Source organism: Eleutherodactylus coqui, chromosome 9 (assembly GCF_035609145.1).
Source record: "Eleutherodactylus coqui strain aEleCoq1 chromosome 9, aEleCoq1.hap1, whole genome shotgun sequence".
In the NCBI taxonomy this organism is placed as follows: Eukaryota; Metazoa; Chordata; class Amphibia; order Anura; family Eleutherodactylidae; genus Eleutherodactylus; species Eleutherodactylus coqui.
In genome coordinates this window covers 39134313-39161160 of record NC_089845.1, presented here as the reverse complement: position 1 = coordinate 39161160, position 26848 = coordinate 39134313, and the positions used below count along the sequence as shown (strand labels likewise).

Sequence of the window (26848 nt, the reverse complement as noted above, 5' to 3'; positions counted from 1 at the left end):
GAAAGAGATGTTTACCTTTATTGAAATAAACCTGTTGAGCTTGTGCATTATTCTGATACTAGGATAGATTTGGAACTATTACAGAGTGAATTCTTTACTTTTTAAAACTGTTTTAAGATTTTCCAAGTATTTCACAATTCACAAACAAGAAAAAAGAAAGAACAGGTAGGGAGGGGGGGGGGTAATCGGGGGGTGTCTGGAGCTGGGAAGAAGGCAGCCATGTTTTTCTAATACTCTACAACCCCTTTAAATGCAGGCACTGATTTAAAGCTATGTCTATCATTCTTTTACAATTTATGTATATTTATGGAGAATAAACCGCAGCATGAAAAATAATCACACCTGTACTAATATCTATGATTATGGCCAAAAATGGGTGATCGGCTACAATTTTTCTGGGCAGCATTGCAGACATTGGGACGATGACTGCAGCCGTTGCAGCAGCAGCTTCGGTTCCTTCTTCATTAACCTCAATAAAGCATTTATGAACGAACTTGGACACATATTGGCCAACGTCGGATATACCAGATAGATTTGCCTTCTGTTGGCTAAAAGCATCCACCATCCCCATGTTCTTTAAGCTTTGATCTAAATTGTAGCTTTTCTCCATCTTGAAGCGTGGAATTTGTAATTCTACTTTCTCTGATGCCATATTTTTTGTGCTTGTCCAGCTCATTAAAGCTTCCTGTGTCATTTGGTCTTCAACCTAAAGCAAAAAAAAAAAAATTAGTTTTGCAATACTATTCAATGAAAGGCCTTGAATATAAATATGTGAGTACATGTTAATTAGGGCCGGTGTCACATGGGTGAAAGCACACTTACATGTGCATTTGCATGATGGGCATTGCGTATTTGCCTGAGTGTGTTTTACTGTACTCTTTGCACACAAAACCATTCTCTCATTCATTGACTTGGCAAATTAAGTTAATTAGTTCATTTTTGTGCTATTCTTGTGTGCAAATGTGCAGGATTAGGGCGCCCACCCACTGGCGATTTTTTTCCCTGCGAAATTCGCAGCATTTTTTTCTCTGCAGTGGTCTATGGGACTTGTAATGTTAAAATCGCGATCGCGCAAAATCGCAATTTACCGCGATTTTAACATTACAAGTCCTATAGACCCCTGCAGAGAAAAAAATGCTGCGAATTTCGCAGGGAAAAAAAAAAAAAATCGCCGGTGGGTGGGCGCCCTAATAGAGCAGGCTGAGTATTTTTTCGTGCAAAAAAAATATGCCTGCAAAATACTCTTATGTGAATGAACCGATTGAAATCAATGGGTTCTGTTCACTACATATTATGCACATGCAGAACACTGTGCAAATATGTTCCTGTGAATCCGGCCTAAGGCGAGGAAGTTAACACCTTGACAGCCGACACCCACAGCAGCTGGGATCAGAGATAACTCTGATCACAGCTGTTAAACTTTCAAATGCTGCTGTCAGTTCTGGCATTTAAATGTCCAGATCGATTGGGATTTAAATGACCCAAACAGCCCCACCACGATAAGATCTCCCATCAAGGTATCATAGCAGCCTTTTATGGAAATAATGCCCACACACATAGTTATAATGAATCCCCACCACAGACAGCAATAGTGCCTTTCTTTGCTCCAATGAAAAAAAAATTATACTTGCCTCTCCAATTCCGACACCGACAGGAGAGTTCATTGCCCAACACAGGCGGCACAGTGCAATGATGTCATCATGCTGCCTGAAGTCCTGAGCATAAATCAGCCTGCAGCTTACTAGAGTGAGCAGCAGGACACCATTACTTAGTTGGTTGGAGACACGTAGGGGGCATACATAGAAATATGGAAATGCAAAGTCCAAAGGATATTGCCCAGCCAAGCATATGTACCAGGTGGACCCTATAATCCACAATCACCGAATATTTCCAATTTCTATTGTATGGAGACACCATTACTTTGAGGGGTTTGAAGACAGAAGAGATACTAGTACTGTATGGGGCACAAAGAGAGGCACTTTTACTATTGGAACCATGAAAGGGGCATCGGGGTAGTGACAGAATGGGGGAAAGTGTGCAGAGACATATCATGGCTGGAAGCAATCTTCATGCCAGACAAGATCCGGATAGAAAAAAAAGTGAAAACAGACAACCACAATCATAGCTTTGATCATTGGAGGTAATTGCAGCTTAATCACTGTATAGAACTGGTATCCATTATAGGTTTCTACATTATAGGTGACTACATTACTTAGAAGTATACTAGACTGAACCAGATATGTTGTCCTCACTGTGTCTATGCGTATGCTTAACTCTTGCATCGGGGCCCATGAGCACTGTCCCCATCAGCTGCATGGTGGCATGGCCACACAGTTCCTGGGCTCTTGGTTGGGATGACACCGCACTCAGTCACTCACATCCTCAGCATCTCTGATGCAGCAGAGGAGACTTTCGTACTGGAGCAACAAAGAGCTGAGGATGAATACTCCTCCTGTACTGTCCACTGCCACCAATGAGAACTTCAGGGAGGGAAGAAGAGAGAGCTAATGGTCGGTCGGTTTAGCCCCCTTAGAGACTTCTGTTACATGCCGCTGCTTTTCCCTCCTCTTCAGCTCAGCAGTCGGGGGAGCAGAGAATATCTGCATCCAGCAATAAAAGGAAGTGTATTTGTCTTTTAGGGATTAATCACATGCTCATATTTTTTTCCGTCCCGTTTTGCGGCCGTTAAAATCGGGATCCCCTCCCCGCACTGTCGGGATCCCTGCAAGTTGATGCGAAAAACTAAAAGACTTACCCTATTTTTCTTGCACATAGAAAAACTATCTTTCCGCTTTTTTTTTTTTTTCAAACTCGGGTGCAATAGCGCAGAGTTTGAATAGTCAAAAAAAAACCCAACCCAATTCATGTGCCAATACACTTCCATTGTGGCGAGCATATTAGCACATGCGCCAGTTTGTTTAAGCCCTTAATATATAAAAATCTATAATGTGTATAGCTTTGTGTGTGCATAGACTTCTGCTCCAAATACACAGACTTCCTATCTAGTGGCCGGCGCTGGTAACTGCAGGCACGGCGGATCAACTATAGGTCATCAATAGTATTTTTGACTGGAAAACCCCATTAAGAAATGTTCCAAGGAAATATGTGTAGGTAAATATAATAAAAATATTAAATTATTTACACATTTTCTATTAAATAAAATAGTTTTAACCAACATAAAAGTAAACAAAAAGTAAAAAAAAATGAATAGATTTCTTTTTTTCCCATAACACAACTTCTCACCTTTTGTAGGCCATCAGTTTCATTAGGGAGAATCATGAACATAGATAGATCGTTAGCTTCATAGGGTAGTTCAATAATGAGGGCATCAATCTCATCTATTGCACCGACATTAAACTTTTCAGTTTGGCTCATCATTGGAACTGACTTTTGTGAATCCTGGAAAAAAATGCAGACACTTGTTAGCAAATAAATGTAGAAGAAATGCTGTTCTGTCAGGGGAGATCCAAAACGTTTATTATCTTAAGTGCACATAAAAGATCAAATGTCGCTCAGGACGCGTTTCGACTCTACATTTATTCTGCATGTATAGACGCTGCGGACTGAGCGGCGAAGCCGTCTGAACGGGATTACAAGCTCAACACGGAGGTGGAGGCAGCACATACAGGAGCGGGTGAGCTATCTCACAAAAAACTTGTTAGCAAGTGTAACACTTTATAATAAAGGCCTATGGTAGGAATATAAAACCACTAAGAGCAAATAAGTAAAAAAAATCCAATGAATGTATGTATGGCCGAGATAGTAACAACCTGCTAGTAATTGATACGTTATACTGGAAATCCATCAGATAATACTAAACTAAAACATAAGGTCCTTCTAGACGAGCAGATTATCGTTTAAACGAGTGAATGGGCAAGTGATGTCATTGCTAGCTCGTTATACAGGCGGACACATCGTAGGTGGAGAAATCAGGCCGTTCACATTCGCTGTATAAGTGAGAATGACTGAATGATCCCTGTTTAGATGGAACAATAAGTGAACGAGCCAGTGATGATTTTTATGCCTGTATAAAGTGAATTAACGAGCGAAACGCGAACAATTATTGTTCATCGTTTGGCCGTTGGCTGATGTTTGAATGATTTTTTTTGAACAAATCGTTCCGTCTAAAAGCACCTTACGCCTCTGAGAATGAACCTCCTAAATCCATAGCTGTCCCAGAAATTCCATTCTGAGTGTTGTACCTGTTGTAATGTTTATATTTGTACTATTTATTTAGCATTATACCCGAGATTTAATATTGGTTTTAATCAGGGTTCTCAGATGTTTTCCTGCCAGGGCCTTGCCAACCAGAACACCCCGTATTGATACCCGGGCCCGAACAATGATGAATGACTATAGTAAAATCTACAATTGATCTTAATGTATTTTTTATTTGTGTCCTGAACCCTGTGTAACATTAAAACAAGCATCATTGGATTCAAGAATGATGCTTTATCAATGACTGCAGCAGCCAGAGAAAGGCCTTTGTGGTATATGATCATTTCTGTGAAAACTACCCCCCACTTGGGTCTTGCCAACAACCGGTGGGCACCTGAGCAGTGAAACACAAGATACTTTTAAGGAAAAGCACATGTCTAAACATACATAGTGAGTGCGTTACACATGCGCCTCCTTTTAATGCATGCCATGTTCTTGTTTTTGTAGCAATTGTTTGACATTGAAAGCTTCCATTCAAATTGCAACTCGACCGATCAACTAATAATCTTCCAAGAAAACCAATCTGATTTCAGTTGTGCTAAATTTCAAAACCATCTGCACGCCTCGCCTTTTGATCTATGCTACTATGAAGTACCTTCCTGTTCTGTACTGCTGATTGTATAAATGTTATCTATAAATGTGAACTTGTACTTGTTTATCTTTTTGAAACGGTGTGGAAAATAAGATGCAGCCAGAGGCCGCTCCTTGGGAACAAAGTAGAGATGAGTGAGAGCCCAAATGCTCGGGTCCGCGTTATTCGAGTTGAGCTTTTCATAAAATTTGAGAGCTCTACTCGAGTAACGAACCCCATTGACTACAATGGGAGACTCGAGCATTTTTGTATGTGGGACGCCGGGTCTCTCTCCCCCTCCCCATCCTTCTACCCCTCTCCCTCCCTCTCCCTCTCTCTCTCTCCAGATAAATCGATTATCTAATGAGTACAGCCAGATTTAGATGGCCAATGACAACATTTCACCATTTTCTATAGATTGTACGAAGCTGTTTGTTTACCTTTGTTAAATAAAATGGAGCATTTATGGTATTTTTCTCATTAAACTTTTTCTTCCACAGACCCTTAAAATAAACAGCGTTCACTAAGATCAGCGAAGAGGATTTGTCCAATGAATTTTCAGGAAATAGATCTTTAATTTTGCCTATAATAAAAAAAAACATAAGTAAGTGATAAACTAGTAGAAAGCCGATCCCAGAGCGGTGAGTACAATCTATATGTGTATATACTTATCGGTCCATGCTTAGGGAAATGATTCAATAGAATTAGTATAATATGAAGGGGTCAGCTATTTTGAATAGACAGAATACTTAGAGTAAGGCTGAATGCAAACTGCTGGGTCGGATTCTGACTGCGAAATCTCACAGTGGAATCAGACCCTGTGCCCCGGCATTGACCTCCGCATACCTATCTTGAAGGCTTCTTTCTGCTCTGCGGATGTGCCGGCTGGCGCACCGCCACACATGCACAGGGCAGAGAATGACACGCCGTCAGGCTGGCGATGACACGGATCCGTGGCAACTCATCGTAGGAAGGACGGCTTCTATTGACTGGGAGGGGTGGCATATTCTGCAGAGGGACATCGGTACATGCAGTCTGAGGAGAATCTAACGATCCTCTATGTGTATATAGATTTTATTCCTCGGTTCTGCTTAAGTAACCATGACTTCATGAGAATTTTCCGTACAAACAACAGATAAACACTTGTATCAAATTAACTTGGACGAAGCCGTGTACATCAGCTAGTTATATATATATATATTTTTTGACTATCTATAATTTATGCTGGTGTGTGTGTGTGTGTGTGTGTGTGTCTCCACACTCAGGGAAATTATTCAATGGAATTAGGAAAAATAGCTATAATGCAAAGGTGTCAACTATTTCAAATAGACAAAATATTGCCCCACTGGTAGGATATACATATATTAGGTCTTGCTCAGAATGGTAGGGTTGCCCACATTCTGCAATTCTATTATTTATCAGCCATCATTTATTTTTATATTCAGTTTGTTTTGAATGTTTTATGAGGCGAGTTGTCCTTTTTACTGGCACCATTTTGGGGGGGGGGAGGGAGTAGAAAAAAAATTGTAGTTCCTCTATTGTTTTTTGCATGTCTTTTTATATGTGAAGGGATTATTCAGGCAAACATTTTCTCGCAGCTATTAACTGCAAGAAAACGTTACCCAAAAAACGATCCCAATGCAGTCATTTACATGGGCGATTTTTTTTCTCGAGGCAACATTAAATCGCTGGTGATTTTCAGCTGTGATTTTTCCGCATAGCGTCAAAATATAGGCCATGTCTAATGTTTTGATTGAAATCGCAGAAAGCTCCCACAGATTGCTATGGGAGCTGAAAAAAAAAGGGAGGGGGTGGGAGTTTGCTCCGCGTCCGGCGCTCGTTGCAGAGACAGCTGGTTTCTATTTAGCTATTAAAGCTGAATAGAGCCATTCTGCCGACCGCCGCTGCGGAGTTCATTCATGCAATGCTGCCGTGTGAATGGATGAGAAAACACTAATTCCCAAAAGGAATTAGATGGTGGCAATGCTGTGTTGCTGTGATTTCTTCACGCAATGTGTTTTGCGTGAAAACACAATGCTCATGTGAAGGAGGCCTACGGCTGGCTTTACATGGGCGTAATCATACTTACAGGCATATTTGCACGATGGGCGTTGCGTTTTTGTGCATCTGTGTGTATTTTACTGCATTTTTTTGGCTCTGTACAATTACAGTACCAAATTTGTATACTTTCTCATGTTTTAGTACTTTTGTTGTATAAAAGCATTTTTTATGGAAAAGCAACATGTGATGAAGCGCGCTGCGGTATAACGGTAACCCGTACTATTCGTCTTCTCTTCCACCCACGAGTTTATTTCTTGTCGTGTTTTGTCTTCTCCAAAATCAACAGTTTTCACCTTCGCCTGATAAAACTCCTCCGCAGATCTCACATATTCCTGAAGAGAAGAAGACATCAGGATTAATAACTAATATTAATAACGCAGTTTTCGTGCGATGCAACTTTTACCGCAGAAAATCTTACTGTTTCCCCTAAAATAACCCCTGGCTACAAGAAAAAAGAGAAAAACACAATACATCACCTAAAAGTCTCTGTCCGCTCCGCTGCACTTCTCCTCCAGTAGTTCCCTGGCACTTGTTTGAGGTTTTTGGGCAGCGCTTCCTGGTGTGGCGTTTCAAAATCCTGCCTCCAGTTAGCGCTGGCTCTGATTGGTTCTCAAGTGCTGCAGCTCAGCCAATCACTGCAGTGCTCGATGCACCAATCACAGGCAAAGTACAGTAAGATACACACTTGTGCATGCAAATATGCAACACAATGCGCATGTGGATGAGCTTACACCCGTGTAATATGGCTGTGATTGGTTCATCGAGCGCTGCAGTGACTGGCTAAGCCGCGGCGCTCGAGAACCAATCAGAGCCAGCGTTTCCTGCAGGCGGGATCTTTGAACTCCCTGGCAAGGAAGCATCGGCTGAAGACTACAAGCAAGTGCCACTGAACTACCAGAGGAGAAGTGTGGCGGAGCAGAAAGCTAGGTAATGTATTGTTTTTTTTTTTTAATGTAGCCAGGGGTTATTTTAGGGCAAACAGTAGGACTTCCTACTATAAAAGTTGCAGCGCACTGCACGAAAACCGCGATTTTGAGCGATGTGATGCAACACAAAGGAAGGCTCCATAGGAAAACATGGGCAACAAAACATAGCAAATCATGGCAATATTCAGCATGCTGCGATTTTTCTCTTTCGCAATTTAGCAGCCTACAAAACCTCGCTAATGTGAAGGAACCCATTGGAAAGCATGGGCTTCAGATACTTATGTTTGTAGCACTGCTGCATCATGATAATATTACGCGATTTTGTCGCCCGTGTGAAAGCGGACATAATTTTTTCGCCACATATTGTATTTCATTTAGGTGGTAAAAATAGACCAATGGAATGTGTGTATATTTATTAAAAGTACCAAAATGGGAAAAATTTTGAAAAAAATTAAATTTTTTCACACTTTCAACTGCAATATGTCAAATATGTGGAAACATACTGTACAGATTTTTGATGAGATATAGATTTCCATCTGTTTACTTTATTCTGGAAGCACATTTGAAAAACTTTTGTATTTTTTAACCATTTAGCCATTTAAAAAAGACATACAAATTTTATTTTCCTCCACTAAGCCAAGATTGCAAAGGCTCATAGGTGTCAGAATGATAGATACCCCCACAAATTACCTCATTTTAAAAAATAACCTCATTTTTGGGGGGTATTTCTTGACCTCAGCGGCAGGGATGTGGTGTAAAAAGTGGCGCTCTGTGAGGCTTCATACGCTTGCTGAGGTGCAGCGGTCTCAAACAGAAGGCGCTCAACAAGCTTCTCGTGAAACTGCAGGAAGGCGAGCCTTCCCAGGGCTTCTGTTACGGTGTACTACCCTCACCGAAGGGACACAAGGTTTCAATAATGACTTATGAAAAGCCCCAAGAACCCTCCATGTAGCTGGCAAATCAGGTTCATAAGCAAACGGATTTACATGATGACAAAGGGACCCACGTAACGCGGCACGAGTTTCAAAGACGGAACCTTCAATTTGAGATTTCTAGAAGACAAATATACCTTCTGTCCCATCCTGTGAGGTTCAGATACTGACAGACTCCTCCCACTACGCAACTGTATATGAGCCCCCGTTGCTTCGGGGTTCTTCTGTACTTCTTTCCATACCCCCTGCAGCGCATCTGTGGCGACATTAGCTGCAGCACAGGCCGACGGAGTAGAAATAGCTGTAAGGAAGCGAGGATGCTGACCATATACGCAAAAGAATGGAGATACCCCAGTGGAAGAACAAGTACGGTTGTTTACTGCAAACTCTGCCAACGGCAGGAATTCTGCCCACTGATGAGCCTTTTCGCTAGCAAACAACCGTAAATATTGCACTAAATCCTGGTTCTTCCGCTCAGTCTGACCATTAGTTTGCGGGTGGAATGCTGACGAGAAGGAAAGCGACGTTCCCAGGTTTCTACAGAAGGTTCGCCAAAATTGCGCAACAAACTGAACACCGTGATCAGATACGATGTTCTCGGGAACCCCATGTAGCTTCTTTAATGCCACGAAATGTGCCATCTTTGAGAAACGGTCTACAACAACTAGGATGGTGGTGAACTTCTGAGACTCAGGTAGATCGGTGATAAAATCTATGGATAAATGCGACCACAGACGAAAAGGCACCTGTAATGGTCTGAGAGGCCCCTCCAGCCGCCGTCTGTGACTTTTACAGCGTGCACAGACAGAGCATCCCTTAACATAGTTGTGGATCTCCCGAGACATGCCTGGCCACCAGTAGTGTCCAGTACAAAGATCTAGAGTCCCCTGAGCCCCTGGATGGCCTGCAAGAACAGATGAGTGAGACTCTTCAATGACTCTGAGACGCAAGGTCTCTGGCACAAAGCATCTGCCCACTTCCGCAAGAAGAACACACATGGACTATACCCAGGTCTCCCACTGACTTCCTGAGACAATACAGTCCCTGCCCCCACCTCAGACGCATTGACCTCAATAAAGAACGGTCGCCACGCGTCAGGCTGTACTAGCACCCAGGCAGCAGTAAACGCCCTTTTGAGATGACTAATAGCCTCTAGGGCCTCAGTGGACCATCTTACCAAGTTGGCACCCTTCTTGGTAAGATCGGTCAGGGGATGAGCAATAACAGAATAATTCTTAATGAATCTAGAAATTTGCGAAACCTAAAAATCGCTGGAGAACTTTCAGGTTATCTGGTCTGACCCATTGGGAGATTGCTGCCACTTTATCAGACTCCATTTGAATCTCTGTGGGTGAAATCACATAACCAAGGAAAGACACTTGTTTAGTACCAAAAACGCATTTCTCCAACCTGACAAAAAGTTGGTACTCACGCAAACGGGTCAGAACCAGCTCAGGTGCCGCACATGAGAGTCCCAGTCTGGGGAGTACACCAGAATGTCATCGAGATATATGACCAAAAATACCCCCAGGAAGTCGTGGAAGACCGCGTTCATAAATCCCTGGAACACAGCGGGGGCATTACAAAGTCCAAAGGGTATGACCAGACATTCAAAATGTCAGAACGAGGTGTTGAATGTGGTCTTCCACTCATCTCCCTTTCGGATGCGAATTAAATTGTAAGCCCCCCCTTAAGTCCAATTTGGAAAACCATGCACGCGCCCCGCAACACGCCACCCATGCTGGCCGGGCACCCACGTCCCCGGCAGCCGGCCAACAAGCCAGGGGGATGCGCCCCGACTGCGGGATCCCGCACATCGCCGCCCCGGGAGTAACAGCAACCGCCGCATGGTAACAGCTTCTTGTTAATTACAGTTAGCGATTTAAATAACGCTGGGCTCACACGGCCGTATGTGGAATCTCCTTGCGGAGGTCCGCAGCAGATCCCAGCTGTGAGCCCGGCTGTGGCGCTGCGTACGGCCGCGTAATGTATTGCGCATAACTGTGCACTCACACAGATAGTCATGCACAGTACACTTTTTAAAAAATCTCCCGCACTGTCACTTAGCAATGATGCGGGTATCCGCAGCCTGTACACAATGTAGTTGCGTATGGGCTGCGAGTATATTCACGACCATAGAGCACAATTGGCTTTATGTTGTACATATTCGTGGAAAAGAGAACATGCTGCGTTCTGTTTTCTGCGAGTGCATTACGTAATTCCGACCTGCTAATTTGGGCGGAATTGTGTAATCCAATGCATTTGAATGATCCATGTGTTACTGCTGATCAAACGCATGCGGAATCCGCAATTTCAATGCAGTCGTGTAGATCGCTACCTTTTTATCATGTGACCGTGGACTGCTCAACGAGGTCACCGGTCACTGATCCTGGCTCTCGGCTACCCTTAACAGCTGGGAGCAAGGAGATTTTACATTTCCTGGGTCCTCCCTGGCTCCTGCGCATGTGTTTTCAGCATTTTTCCAGCGGGCGCATGTGCAGAAACAGGGGAAGGTTCGTGGAGGATGACCACGTTGGGGTTCAAGTGCAGAGGCCTCTTGTAAGACGTGTAATCTCCCCTTAGCGATCGCATCGGTGAGGGGAGATTAAACTTCAACTTTTTTTAAACTTTTAAGTGATAGCTATTATCCATTGCATAGTGGCGATCACATGAACAGGAACCACTACCGATCCATGAGGGAAGATGAAACTAGTTTTCTTTAACTTATTTTTACAGTTTTATGCAATCGCTGTTATCCATTGGATAACTACAATCATGTGACCAGGAGCTGCTCACCGCAGCCCCCCATGACAGCTCCAGGGAGCAGGGAGCTGTCAACTGCACAGACCCAGGGGCTTTATTCTACAGTGAGGCCGTGTGGAATAGAGCCCACTTAGTGAGGCTGCCAAAAGGCGTATCGGCAGTTACTAAGGGGTTAATAATGGCTAGCATAAAACACTAATACTCCTAGACACAAATACAAGGCATCCAGTAAACACTGTAAGTTATAGAAAATGTACCTCTGAAATAGGAAAATTCAGCTGCGCAAATACCGCATTGGCAATCTTGAGTACAGCGCCGGCCCTTTCGGATTGTAACAGCTGTAACAGCGCTTGGAACTTCTTATGCACTTCAGCAACCTGATTATTTTCAATTTTCTGGTAAGAAAAGTAGAGCATATCAAATTAGTAGAAATATGATAATTATTACTAATAATAATAATGTAAGGCTGGGTTCACATCTGTTGTGCGAAGCTGGTGATATGGGTGAGGAAGGGGGTTCTTTACTGTAAGAGCAGTGAGACTATGGAACTATGGATTATTCTGATTGCCAGATTGGAGTCAGGAAGGAATTTTTAAATTTCCCTTAAATTGGCTTCTACCTCATTGAGGTTTTTTCTTGCCTTCCTCTGGATCAACATTGGGGGTAATAGGTTGAACTGGATGGACATATGCCTTTTTCGGTCTTACATACTATGTTACTATGTAAGGGAAGAGGACATAAAAATAAGAAAATGAAAGAAATATAATGGACAGAGAGAGAAAAGAATGGAAAAAGTACAAGGATGGGGGGAGTGGGATAGAAGAAAATGTGATGAAGGGTGGTGGATATTAAACAATAAATATTTAAAGATGTGTAGTGGAGCAATTAAATGATTATAAATGGGAGTGTATGTATGTATGGAGTATTACAAATGGAGTATTATAACTGGAGTGTAAAAATCAGTTTGGTGTGTATATGTGGATATGTAGAGTCCACATAGCTTTTGTGGTAACCGACGGTACACAGTTTACTCAATGCTGGTAACGGGAGTAAAATACACAGTTCACACTTGGCAGATTTTAGTCGAGAATTAACTTTCACAGTAATTCCGAGGGTAAGTGTTGCGTCCTAAGAACGTGCAACCTCAATAACATAAATCAAAGGCACAACTGTGCAAAGAAAATACAAACTAAATGGGGGAATACTCTCCCTATAATCCCCTATCCCGGGAGGGGACCCTGCCTGCTCAGCAGACCGACTGCGCTGATAAGTGCGAGCCTGCAAATCGTGCCTGGGCCTCTGACCAGTCCCTATGTGGGAGCCCTAGCACAAAACAAAAAGAGAAACAAAACCAAACCAAACAGTAAAGAACTTAGCTTATCCAGCAGAGCTTCCACCACTCTGTGTTGCTCCGTCACTGTCCAACATAGAACTGAAGTGAATCATTGACCAGCATAGGAGTGGCAGTTAGCACTGCTTAAATAGGAGCAGAGCTACTTAGCACCAGGTGCTGACTGACATCAATCTTGCAACCACCACACCTCTCAGCTCCAGGAGAGGTAGGAATGCTGCTAAACCCTGGTTTGGCCTGAAAGCAAGTTGGGAACCTCAGAACGGCTGCAACAGTACCTCCCCTTCTAGGAGGGGCCCCAGGACCCTTAAGATCCGGACGACCAGAGTTTGATTTGTAAAATTTTTTTGACTCGATGGGAGTCCAAAATGTGACTTATTACCAACTGCTCCTCCCCATCCGCTAGCACATGAGCCGGGGGTGGAGGGTCATTCCCAGATTCAATGAATCTTTTGAGCAGAGATTTGTGGAAAACATTGTTAATTTTCATCACCCTGGGAATTTCTAACCGGAATTTTTAAACGCGTTAATCTTCTCAATTATTTTAAACGGACCGATAAATCGCGGGCCCAGTTTAGCGGCTGGTTGTTTGAGTTTTATATTTCTGGTAGACAACCAAACCAAGTCTCCAACACGGCATTCCGCCCCCTCTGGGCGGTGACTGTTAGCAACTCGCTTTCTCCGCTGAACTGCTCGCCGTAACTCTCTCTGGATCTCGGCCATAATAGGCCCAGAAGAATCCGGCTGCCCCAGTGCAGGAGCCGTAGCAACATACTTCTTAAATTTCTGAACCCTCTCAGGATCCATCTTAAACCTCTCTTGGGTATAAGCTTTGAGCGTCAGTCCCTCAGGAGGGGGTATGCGGCTCCTGGGGAACTCGTAGTCAGGGAGAAGTTTAATAGCACAATCCCCCTGTCTGTGTGGTGGTAATTTGTCTGCCCCGACTGGGGGAAGCCCCTCAGAGAGGTCGGTGATGACTTCCGGCAGCTCTTCTGTTTGAGTAGAAGCTATATCAACAGAAACGCAACCGGACAGACAACCAGGGCTCCATTCAACAATGTCCCCCTTCTCACAGTCTACTACCGAGTTGTGTAGACGTAGCCAAGACAGCCCCAAGACTACTTGCGAAGGGAGGGATTCTATGACATATAATGTTATAATCTCCCTGTGGAACAGCCCAATTTTTAAATGGACGTTAGGCACACAAAACCTCAGACTTCTCTGCGATAGTGGAGCAGCATCAATGGCGGATACGGGAATGGGAAACTCCAGAGCCTTCATCTCTAAGCCTAAACGTCTGACCGTCTCCCGATGTATTAAATTAATACTAGCTCCACAATCCAGAAGGACTCTTATGGGGTTGCCCACACTATCAGACAGGATCTCAGCAGGAAGCACCAGTCTGGAGGGTGATATCCAGGCAATTTGATGGCCTAGAGGGGCCCTCTCAGTAATCTCCTGGTCATCAAGTCCTGGCTGACAATTATGACGGGGACAACACTGAGCAATGCGACCAATGCGGTTACAGGAAAAGCAACGACCTTTACACTGTACTTTGTTCCCATTCCTAGCCCTGGCAGCCAGAGACCCCAACTGCATGGGCTCCTCCACATCCGCTGATAAGAAGCCAGAATCTATGGAGAGTTCCTGATGTCTCTCCCTGATCCGTCTCCCAGCTTTGATAGCCAGAGACATGGCCTCATCAAAACTGCGGGGTACTGGATAACCTACCAGTACATTCTTGATTTTATTGGATAGACCCCAATGGAACTGGCTCTTTAAAGCAGGGTCATTCCCCTGGGTTTCTGCTGCCCAACGTCGAAACCCAGCACAATAATCTTCAACAGAGGAGTCTCCCTGTCGTAAACGTCTGATATTCCCTTCAGCCACCGATATCTTGTCTGGGTCATCATAGATAAGACCCAATGCAGCAAAAAGGTCATCCACCGACTCCAAGGCCTCAGACATTGGGGGCAATGAAAAAGCCCATACCTGTGGCGCTCCCTGCAGTCTGGACATGACAATGCCCACCCTCTGGGCATCGTCCCCTGAAGACACAAGACGCAGTCTGAAATAGAGTTTACAGGCATCCCGAAAGGGTCCGAATTTCTGCCTATCACTAGAAAAACGGTCGGGTAGCTCAATTTTTGGTTCCTTGCTGGGAACCTGCAGCGCAGTTTGTTGCTGTTTTATCTCAGCGAGGTCAGCAGCCAGCGTGCCAAGCTGGTGCGACAAAACCTCAAGGGGATTCATAGTAACAGCACAGAATCTCCCTGAGTAGGTAAGGGCTGGTCAACATGTTGCGTCCTAAGAACGTGCAACCTCAATAACATAAATCAAAGGCACAACTGTGCAAAGAAAATACAAACTAAATGGGGGAATACTCTCCCTATAATCCCCTATCCCGGGAGGGGACCCTGCCTGCTCAGCAGACTGACCACGCTGATAAGTGCGAGCCTGCAATCGTGCCTGGGCCTCTGACCAGTCCCTATCTGGGAGCTCTAGCACAAAACAAAAAGAGAAACCAAACCAAACCAAACAGTAAAGAACTTAGCTTATCCAGCAGAGCTTCCACCACTCTGTGTTGCTCCGTCGCTGTCCAACATAGAACTGAAGTGAATCATTGACCAGCATAGGAGTGACAGTTAGCACTGCTTAAATAGGAGCAGAGCTACTTAGCACCAGGTGCTGACTGACATCAATCTTGCAACCACCACACCTCTCAGCTCCAGGAGAGGTAGGAATGCTGCTAAACCCTGGTTTGGCCTGAAAGCAAGTTGGGAACCTCAGAACGGCTGCAACAGTAAGAATATCACACAAAATTATTTTAACTCTCGCTCTCACTGTTAGCAAACATGAGCCCACCAATCTCAGTTATCTGGAGGTTTCCTCCAGGGAGTTATTTGTAGAAGTATGGGGGTGACTAAACTAGACTGACTGAACTGAGCTTCCTCTGACTCTTGATAATTTCAGGGGTTAAAACTCACAGTTGTGAAGACTTTGTTTAGTTCCTCTTCCTGTTTTCTGTGGCTTATTCTTGGTGTTTTTTACCTGCTTGTACCCTCTGTCCAGGTAAGGGTCTTCTGCAGCTCGGCAGACTACCTCCTCTCCCCATCACCGCCATACCATCACCTCTCTGACTCCTCCTTCACTTCCTGCTGTCTTTCCTGCACTTTTCTCTCTTTCCCTGACTCACTTCCTGCCTCGCCCTGCTCATTTTCCCAGGCTTGCCTCAACTCCTCCACCTCTACCAATTAGGAATTTATTGGCAAGCAGCCGATACGAAGTGAGACGTTGCCGGGCAGAATAGCTGTAGCCCGTGATTTATGGGCAAGGACTTTGTAACTATTTGACGACACTGTAGTGCCCTCTGGGTTACTATATATGACCAAATGACATTGCTGGGATGAGGTGTATGTGTGTGACTCTCCAGTCAGAGGTACGGGTAGCTGGAATAGGGAGGGAAAGAAATATATAACTATGTGGTGCAACAAAAGGCTATAGCTGTATAAGTGTGTGCAAAGACATATGGTAAGAGGGGGAGGGGAAGGACTAATTGGGACTACAATGACGAAGGTATACATGAACACTGAACATGAATTATTTTTTGGTTCCCATAGAATTCATGTTTTTGTTTCAGGAAACTTCAAATCTCTTTTCCAGCCGACGGTGAGGATGGGGACTGCAGGCTTGGATATAGGCTTAAATCAGACATATATGTTGCTTTTAGCAAACTCGTCACACACTGGACAAATGTTTTCACTAGTTTCTAATTTGTATATTTAAAGTGCAGAGGTGTAACTAGAAGCACTTGGGCCCCAATGCAAAACCTGTAACAGGGCCCCCAACTATAATGCTTTATTCATAGTACTGGGCTCCCTATATGGAGAAGAGAGGCCTTATGGGCCCCTTAAAGCTCCTGTGCCCGGGTGCAACCACACCCCCTATTTATAACACAGGTGTTTTCTTATATAATAGAGGGGTATTTGGGCCCCTAGGGCTCCAGAACCTGGTAGAAACTGCTACCCTTCCACCCCCTACAACTGCGCCCCTGCTGGAGTGAAAATCACTGACATTTATTATCACAACCAAACCTGGGTAACAGCTGGAGGACATAAACCTTTTATTATACCAAAGGCTCTTTGTCACTACAGTATGTAATTTGCCTATTTTCAGTATTATGTATTCATTGTGAAGGGTTTTATGCCACGGCCATTTGGAAAGTAAGTTCTAAAATACATTTATTTAGCAAATTCCTATTAGCTGCTGAATTTCCAGGCGTTAATAATACTGATAACTCCTGATATCACACAGATGATTGGGTTATATTGTATTTGTAAAACTAGAAGAATGAAGGCTCACATTAAAGTGGAACTCCTAATATATCATAATAAATTCCATTAATTTGCAGCCAATTACTAAATAAGCAATGGAAATAGTTCTGTGCATTTCGGTTGACTGAAAGGCACAATAATACCTCTTCTTTCTTCGGTGTTCCTCCACATAGTTCTCCAGCTCCTCTTTTTTCAGCTTTAAGTTCTGTTTCAGATTCAGACAAGTGAAGAATCTGAAATGTAAACATTAAAAGCCTTGAGTATTTAACACAGAGCACAAGTGGTACCTGCTGTACACAGGGGCGCCCCTAGCAGTGATGCCAGTGCGGTAGGCACATGACTGCTGAAGCCAGTGATTGGCCGCAGGGCTCATGTATCATTTTCTGGTAGCCTAGCTGATGAGTGGCCATCGGAGCATCCGTGCGGAATCAGAGGGAGATTGACATTGAAGAAAGTAGTATTTGTTTTTAGTTTGGGACTTTTTTTAACTACTAGACAGCACCCTCTAAGGCTTCATTAATTGCGTCATATAAGGGATTAACAGTGGGGATCAGTGTTTCCACAAATCCCCGATGGTGCAGCGGGAGACCAGCTGTCAGTCACAGCCGGCTCCCACTGCAGATGGCATGGCTTGGCCTCTAAGCCTGTACATGTAAGTTTATATCCTGCTGCCTTAAAGGGGTTGTCTCGCGCCAAAACTGTTTTTTTTTTTCCATAGGCCCCCCGTTCGGAGCAGGACAACCCCAAGGGATGTGTTAAAAAAAACAAAAACATATTAATTACCCGAATCCCCGCTCTGCGACGTCTTCCTTCTTCCTTCTTCTTCCTTCACCAAGATGGCCGCCGGGATCTTCACCCACGATGCACCGCGGGTCCTTTCCCATGGTGCACCGTGGGCTCTGTGCGGTCCATTGCCGATTCCAGCCTCCTGATTGGCTGGAATCGGCACACGTGACAGGGCGGAGCTACGCAATGCGGCGTAGAAGGGGGCGGAGCCAGAATGCCGCTCGTGCCGGACAGAGCGGAAGGGGAGAAGACCGCACAGCGCAAGCGCGTCTAAAAAAGCAAGAAGATATCAGAATTAGACGGATCCATGGTGACGGGGACGCCAGCAACGGAGCAGGTAAGTGAATAACTTCTGTATGGCTCAAAATTTAATGCACGATGTATATTACAAAGTGCATTAATATGGCCATACAGAAGTGTATAACCCCACTTGCTGCCGCGAGACAACCCCTTTAAGTACCAGGCAGCCACTTGAGTTTAGCAGCAGAAAGTATGTATCTAATATTCAAGCATTATCTTACCCTTCGGATTTGTGCGGCTGTATTTCCTCTCGATCCAAGTAGCAGTAATGACAAAGCTAGAGAGGCACCCAAGGGAGCTATCAACCTGTTGTCATTGCTCTCGGATCTCCTTAGCTCATTGAAAAGGTCAATTGCAAACTGATTGATCTTTTTGCTGATGTATTCCATGGTGTCCTGAAGGAAGAACATATCACTTATATCATTACTCTTATTACATAGGCCTTATATGATACATGCTGTATATGATTTGTAGCATCTAGCATGTTGGTGGCATTGTCCGTGCCAATACAAGAGGGATCTTAGGAACTCTGCTCATAGTGGGGCTCATTTGCTATTGACAATTCAACAGTTTTTTGGTGCAAATTGCGCCATGCAGAAAAACGCAGATTTTGAACATCCCCTAAGGCACAGGTGTCAAACACAAGGCCCGCGGGCCGAATCCGGCCCGCCGCCTCATTTTCTGAGGCCCGCCGGCTATGCAGTAAGTTCTCTCACCTCCGTGCTGAAGTCAGTAGGCGATCTTCACTCAGCTTGTTTTGTCTAGTGCAGACAGTAATAGAGGAGTGCCGATAGCAGACTGACAACGGCCGCGGAGGAGGGAAGAAGAGTGCAGAGAACATGATCTGTGCAGCAGGAGAGCGACGCTGAGGAGGAGCAGCTCCAGGGTGAGAGCCTGGTCAGCGCTGACCTCCTCTCACTGGCGCAAGAAGGACTGAGAGCAGCCAGTATACCAGCCAGTGGGACCATATTGGATGCAGGTAAATATAAATATGTGTATCAAAATGCAGAAGTGTCCTTGTGTGCATATGTGTCTGTATGTATATATGTGTGTGTCTGTATGTATATATGTCTAATAGCGTGCGTATATGTTTAGAATGGTGTGCGCCTGTGCGTGTGAATGCGCAGAATGGTCTGCGTCTGTATGTGCAGAATGGTCTGTGTCTGTGCGTCTGTATGCGCAGAATGGTGTGCGTCTGCGCAGAATGGTGTGTGCGTCTGTGCGTGTGTATGCGCAGAATGGTGTGCATGTGTATGTGCAGAATGGTGTGCATCTGCACAGAATAGTGTGCCTCTGTATGCGCAGAATGGTGTGCGTCTGTGCGTGCGTCTGCGCAGAATGGAGTGCGTGCATCTGCGCAGAATGGAGTGCGTGCGTCTGCGCAGAATGGAGTGCGTGCGCCTGCGCAGAGTGGTGTGTGTCTGCGCAGAATGGTGTGCGTCTGCGCAGAATGGTGTGCGTCTGTGTGTGTGTATGTGCAGAATGGTGTGCGTCTGTATGCGCAGAATGGTGTGCGTCTGTATGCGCAGCATGGTGTGCGTCTGTATGCGCAGAATGGTGTGCGTCTGTATGCGCAGAATGGTGTGCGTCTATGCGCAGAATGGTGTGCGTCTGTATGCGCAGCATGGTGTGCGTCTGTATGCGCAGCATGGTGTGCGTGCGTCTGCGCAGCATGGTGTGCGTGCGTCTGCGCAGCATGGTGTGCGTGCGTCTGCGCAGCATGGTGTGCGTGCGTCTGCGCAGAATGGTGTGCGTCTGTGCGTGAGTATGAGCAAAATGTGTGCGTCACTGGCCACTATGGAGGACCTTACTACCAATCAGGCCACTGTGGGATTCACTTCTACTTTACTGTCTTACAATTAGAATCGGCCCTTTGAAGGCACCCATAAGGCTGATGTGGCCCTCGGTGAAAATGAGTTTGACACCCCTGCCCTAAGGGAAGCAGAAACCAAAAATGGCAACAGCACGCAAAATACATTTACTATCAGAGGTCTACATACCTATAATATATACACTAACTACATTAAATAATACCTGGTTCTTGGTACATAATTTAATCAAATTACATTGGCCCATCTACCAACATCCAGGTGACCGAGCTGTCACCTAAGGGCTCCTTTACATGGTTGTATTTGTGCTTGTAAAATTTAGTTACTCGATACACTGAGGATAGAACCTGTTGATTTCAGTGGGTTCATTTACTTGTGTATTTGGCACCAAAATTCCCCAAAGAAGTCAATGTGGGTGCGCAGATACGCAAGGAAATGCATGATATGTTGCATAATTCTGCTGGAAAAAAACACATCTGGAGCTCATTAGACTAATTGGCCATTTAAATTGATGCGTCTTTGTTTGCCGTGCGCAAATGAACATGCCTTATAGGCACAAAAGGTACAGTAAAATATACCGATACAAAAAAGCCTTGTTTAGGCTAACTTTATATTGTGAATATGTGATAAGGGGCCGTGAATCCCGCCCCCCATATCGCGCTCCTCACTATGCAATTTCCCTGCGGATGCGTGTCAAAACAGTATCACTTCGGGGATGTAGCGATCCTCCGCCGCAGCTGCAAGCGATCGCTCACAGGATAGCTGAGTTTCTCTCATTGTTTTCAATGGGGGACCTCGTATCGCGTTCGACCAACACACGGAGTGATGCTGCCGCCGGCCCTGTTGTAAACAATGGGAGATGCGATGCGAGGGCATGCATCAAGATAGAGCATCACACCGCGGTGCCATGCAGGGAAACAACGCTCTCGTGTATGACCCCATTCACAATGGAGTTCATACTTGAGCGAGATTTGTGCGTCTCGCAAAGCACGAATCTTGCATGATTTAATCGCCCGTGTGAAGGCAGCCTAAGGGCGCCCACCCACTGGCGTTTTTTTTCCCTGCGAAATTCGCAGCATTTTTTTCTCTGCAGGGGTCTATGGGACTTGTAATGTTAAAATCACGATCGCGCAAAATCGCAATTTACCACGAAATCGCGATTTTGCGCGATGGCGATTATAACATTACAATTCCCATAGACCCCTGCAGAGAAAAAAATACTGCGAATTTCGCAGGGAAAAAAAAACGCCAGTGGGTGGGCGCCCTCAGTGTGCAAAAAAGTTGTGCTTAAGCACACGCATACGCTCATGTGGAGGAGCCCTCCGTTTAGACTCCCACTTTTATGCATGTTTCATGTATGTGAGAAATGTACATGAAAAAAGTATAAAAAACGCATGGAGTTGAATCATATGGTAATGATTTGGAAATAGTATGTGCGGTATACATTTAGATCCGTTTTTTATATTAACCCCTTAGTGACGGAGCTTTTTTGCTTTTTTCCATTTTTGTTTTTTCCTACTCCCTTTTAAAAAATCGTAGCTCCTTAATTTATCTATCGACGTCGCTGTATGAGGGCTTGTTGTTTTTTGCAGGATGAGTTGTATTTTTCAATGGTGCTATTTATTGTACCATATAATTTAAAAAATTCTTAGCGGAGAGAAATGGAAAAAAAAACGACATTCCACCATCTTTCGGTGCATCCTGTTTCTACAGCACACAAATTGCAACAAAAACGACCTGATATTTTTATTCTATGGGTCAGTACGATTGCTACGATACCAAACTTGTATAGTATTTTTTTTGCTGTAGTACTTTTATTTATTTTTTTTATAAGATATTTAATTTTTTTCAATTATTTTCTGCGGTCATTTTGTGCGCGCAATACCTTTTTTATTTTTCCGTCGACGTAGTTGAGCAAGGGCTCATTTTTTGCGGGATGTCCTGAAGTTTCCGATAGTATCAATTTGGAATAAATACGACTTTTTGATCGCTTTTTATTGCGTTTTTTCTGGGAGACAGGGTAACTAAAAAAGTGTATTTCTGGCGTTCTTTATTTTTTTTTTCAGACGACGTTCACCGTGCGGGAAAAATAATGACAATTATTAAATAACAATTAAAAAAACTTTATTAATTATTTTTTTACATTACTTTATTGATTATTTTTTTACATTACTTTGAAGTCCCCCTGGGGGACTTTAACATGCAATGCTTTGATCGCTCCTGCAGTATGACGTAATGCTATAGCATTACGTCATACTGCTTTTTTACAGGCAGTCTTTCAAGCCACCCTGTGTGGATGGCTTGATAGGCAGTCTGCTAAGGCAGCCCTGGGGCCATTCATTAGGCCCCCGGCTGCCATGACATCTGCACGGCTCCCCCGATCTCACCGCGGGCGGGGGGGGGGGGGCGTGCGGGGCATTTAAAGGGTTAATAGCCGCAAACGGCCGAGCGCAGCTATTGCCCGCGGGTGTCAGCTGTAATAAACAGCTGATGCCCATGCTGTATAGAGGGAGATAGCGCCGCTACCTCCCTCCATACACGTCCTGCAACAAGGGGTTAAGCTTGTTTTTTTTCCTAATAAAGTTTTAAAGTTCAACGCTTTTTTTCTTTGATCACAAGAAAACATATAAGTTAAGCATACGTACGTGTACAGTCGTACATTTCCATACGTTTTCCATTGACTGCAATGTTAAAAAAAGTTACTTTTTTAAAGGGAAAGAAAAGCGTAGCAGGCTACACTTTTTGATCCCACAAGAAAATGCATCAAAATCTATGTCTGGCTAAGGGCTCCCACGCACTGGTGATATTTTCTTTCTTGTGCTGCGAGAGCACGAGAAAACTCTCGCAGCGCAAGAAAGAGGCCAGTATAGAACCGGCATATCGCAAGTGGTTTCAATGGGGCCAGCGACAGCAGTGCTAGCCCCATTGAAAGCATAGGGAGAATGACGCGGACTTCTGCCACAGCTTCATGAATGAATAGCTAAAGGCTATGTGTGATTGGCTGAGCGCTCAGCCAATAGCTAAGCAGTAGCTGCTATTGGCTGAGCCCTCAGCCAATCTGCACAACCCTTTCAGGAGGCAGGGATTTTTAAATCCCCGACTGCTGAAAGAGCTTCATAGCTGTGTCGGGGAGCCAGCAGGAGGACGCGGCTGAGAGCAGGAGAGGTGAGTAATAATTTTTTAAATTTTTTTCACCACTTATTGATGATTATCGGGGAAGGGCTTATATTTCAAGGCCTTCCCCGATAATCATTCTGCGGGGCTTGGCAGAAAGCAGTGCTTTCAATGGGATCGGCAGCAGTGCCGATCCCATTGAAAGCAATGGAATAGAATGCCGGGGACTTCTGCCACAGCTGTGGCAGAAGTCCCCGGCATTCTCCATCTCTTTTCAATGGGGCTAGCGCTGCTGCCGCTGGCCGCATTGAGAAGAGTGGCGATATGTCGGCATGATGCCGATATCCCGGAGTCATGCCGATTTTTTTTCTCGCACTGCGATGCGAGACTTTACCTTTAGAATCGCATCGCAGTGGAGAAAATATCGCCAGTGGGTGGGAGCCCTAAGGCCGCACAAATCTTGCATGAATATGAACCCCATTCTTTTGAATGGCGTCATATACATGAGCTTTCTTTTTTCCCACATCGGTGTGGTGCAGGAAAAATCATGGCATGTCTTATCTTTGGCCATTCTTTCGTAACACATCACCCATTGCTTTCAATAGCATACAAGGTGCACATAAGTGCGATGCAAGGTTTCCCATTTGAGAACAATGGGAAACACTTGCCTATCCTCCGGCGCAGCCACTTACCTAAACTGATGCAAAGCTAATTTCACCCATTATAGCCTATGGTTTCATAAAGTACAATGCTTTCTTCCATTTTTTCAGACAAAATCGTGTGCTTTTCAGGGATGAGCATACGCCAGTGTGGACGGCCCCCAACCGTACATCAGCGGTCTCCAGCCCATTGCTCTCTTATCTTTGCATTCTGTAGATCCCAAATTTGTGGCTGACCATACTAATTTAAAGTGAAGTTTCAAGATACAAAAAAGTTTTCCTATTGTGATTCTTCATTAGCTAGACCTCACAGAACTTATTTTATACTTTCTTTTTGCTTAGTATACAGAATTACAGATAAAACTGAGCCCATCCAGAACAGGTGAGTCAGAAAGCTTGTTCTAAGCGTACATCAATGTCTCACTTGTTATACAAGCCTAACCTGAAATACCTACTAATGGATCATACATAAAAAGTGTATGAAGGCCGACACACCAAGCTCCGCCCACAGCGTGATGGGATCTGGTTTACTCTTCGAGTTAGGTAGTTCCCCAAAAGATAATATACTAATAATTCAGTAAGAAGGAAGTATATGTAACAAGTAGTGTAAGAAGGGCGCTGCGGGTGGAGGAGAAAATGTAGGGTTCTTCCATTTACAGCAACTAGAATGTATGTTTGACCACGGAACGAGCTATATACCTGCTGTTCCACTTCTGAAGATCTGGAACAATGGTCTGCTACCTGGAGTGGCCAGAGAAGGGTTAGTCCACTCCATTAGCACAGGCCAGGATTTATGCTGTCAGATGAGTGTAAGTAAGCACTAGGGGGCACATTTCTAAAGATTTTTATGCCAGTTTCTGATGTAAGAAGGTCGTACATTTTTACGCAAATGTGTATTAACACAAAAATGTTCAACTTTTCCCCATTCTGCACCCGCCCAGACACTTTTTTTAAAAAACTGGTGGGGCTTGTTAGGAGTGGGTGTAGCCATCGAGGACCAACATATTTATGTATAATTTATGCCAGAAATTAGCATAAATTATCCTATTGCAATTAGTGGTTTTGTTTTGTCCCATTATGCTGCATAATTGGACAAAACCACGTTCGTCTGAATCCGTCTTAAAGGAGGCTTTCTCTGACTGGGGACACAGAAAGATGATCTGTGTAAGAGCTGAGTGGAGAATTCTGTGGCACATCTCCCCTGTCAGGTAAACCCCACACCGCTATGAGTATACACAACAACCTTTATTGGGCTCTGTCCTATAGTTTTTCCGCTAGAGACCTCTGAACCCCTCTAGTTTAATTATGATCCCCCGGTACATGAACTATCTGTCCTGGGAGGAATAAAACGGCGAGAGTCGCTTGTAGAAAACAATGTAGGTACACTTGAAAACCATTTTAAAGGTGCCTTCACGCTTGCAATCGCGATATCGCTGCGTTTTTTTAGCATGAATGTCAATAGGACTTTCTGATGTTAAAAACGCATCGCACAAAAATTGCGAATCACAAACGTGAAATTTTTTTGTGCTGCATTTTTAACATTTGGAAGGTCCTATTGACATTCGTGCTAAAAAACGCAGAGATATCGCAATTGTTGAGGCACCCTAAATTGCACGTTCAATCAGCCATCTCTAAGACCTACAGAATAGGGTCGTGTATTATAAGAGCCATGGACCTGCGAAACAGAGACCTGGGAGGGTGACTTTTGTCTTGTGTTTTTAAGCTGAAGGTGTTTGCGCAGGTTTTTGTGATTGTAATTGTATTTTTAGGGTTCAGTTAAAGGGGTTGTCCCGCGCCGAAACGGGTTTTTTTTTTTTAAACCCCCCCCCCCGTTCGGCGCGAGACAACCCCGATGCAGGGGTTAAAAAAACCACCCGCACAGCGCTTACCTGAATCCCGGCGGTCCGGCGTCTTCATACTCACCTGCTGAAGATGGCCGCCGGGATCCTCTGTCTTCATGGACCGCAGGGCTTCTGTGCGGTCCATTGCCGATTCCAGCCTCCTGATTGGCTGGAATCGGCACGTGACGGGGCGGAGCTACACGGAGCCGGCATCCTGCACGAGCGATCCCATTCATAAAAGAAGAAGACCCGGACTGCGCAAGCGCGGCTAATTTGGCCATCGGAGGGCGAAAATTAGTCGGCACCATGGAGACGAGGACGCCAGCAACGGAGCAGGTAAGTATAAAACTTTTTATAACTTCTGTATGGCTCATAATTAATGCACAATGTACATTACAAAGTGCATTATTATGGCCATACAGAAGTGTATAGACCCACTTGCTGCCTCGGGACAACCCCTTTAATGCTGCTGATGTCTTTATATAAGTGTCCGAGCATTAGACATTATTTATCCTCTTTATTATCAATTTTAGGCTGGTTTCCCTTCTGTGCAGGAACCTAAAGTCGGAGGTTCTGTCGCAGATCCGGCACAAAATACCGGTAGAAAAAGCATGCAGCACTATTTTTTCAGGCTTAAGCCGTCCAGCTGCTGAAATCAAGCCAAGAACATGTTGTCCACATGAAGTCCAACAGCGCTCAGTCACAAATAATGCAGAGTCCCATACATGTACAGTACTTTACCTACATGATAATGCAGTGGCCGCATAATGCCATACTATACCCAAATACAGTCATATATAGTAATAGAGTCAAGTAGAGCCATAATACACCGAAAACTGTATACTGCCTACATAGTGTCTAAAGAGGACGCTCCCTCAACCCCTGCCAGGTGAATGGAGCCCTATACATATAGCTGAGAGCTTTCATCAGAGTCTGTGCTAAGAGTACAGCATTACTGGGAATGCAGCCAAAATCTTAGTTTTTGTTACATTTTGTCCCATTGTGTCTGTCTAGATCCATGCACTGATAGACAATTTAGCTAAAACAAAAGAAAATGACATTTACCTTCTCTTTCGAAATGTTGCATCCAGAATAATCCAAATGAGTAGGTTGCACAAGGTATAGTCACTTATGCCGCACCCACTGACTGCGCCTGTAGGCTG

The 26848-nt window shown here is 44.5% G+C and overlaps 1 protein-coding gene across 1 annotated transcript; it reads right to left on the bottom strand.

Moving 5' to 3' along the window:
• Positions 1-26848, bottom strand: LOC136579010 (serpin B4-like). Its single transcript, XM_066579255.1, has 8 exons — positions 26751-26848; positions 18464-18637; positions 17300-17389; positions 11729-11866; positions 7071-7182; positions 5230-5372; positions 3244-3399; positions 1-706 (listed from the first exon to the last, which is right to left on the bottom strand). Exons 2-8 carry the CDS (start codon positions 18629-18631, stop codon positions 305-307), a joined length of 1209 nt encoding a protein of 402 aa, XP_066435352.1. The 5' UTR covers positions 18632-18637; positions 26751-26848; the 3' UTR covers positions 1-304.

Excerpts from the sequence above, each read along its gene's own strand:
- LOC136579010 (XM_066579255.1), bottom strand. The coding sequence starts at position 18,631 with ATGGAATACATCAGCAAAAAGATCAATCAGTTTGCAATTGACCTTTTC. Across the intron at positions 17,390-18,463 it reads CAGCCGCACAAATCCGAAGG|ATTCTTCACTTGTCTGAATC; the intron begins GTAAGATAATGC and ends TTTACATTTCAG. Across the intron at positions 707-3,243 it reads AAACTGATGGCCTACAAAAG|GTTGAAGACCAAATGACACA; the intron begins GTGAGAAGTTGT and ends TTTTTGCTTTAG.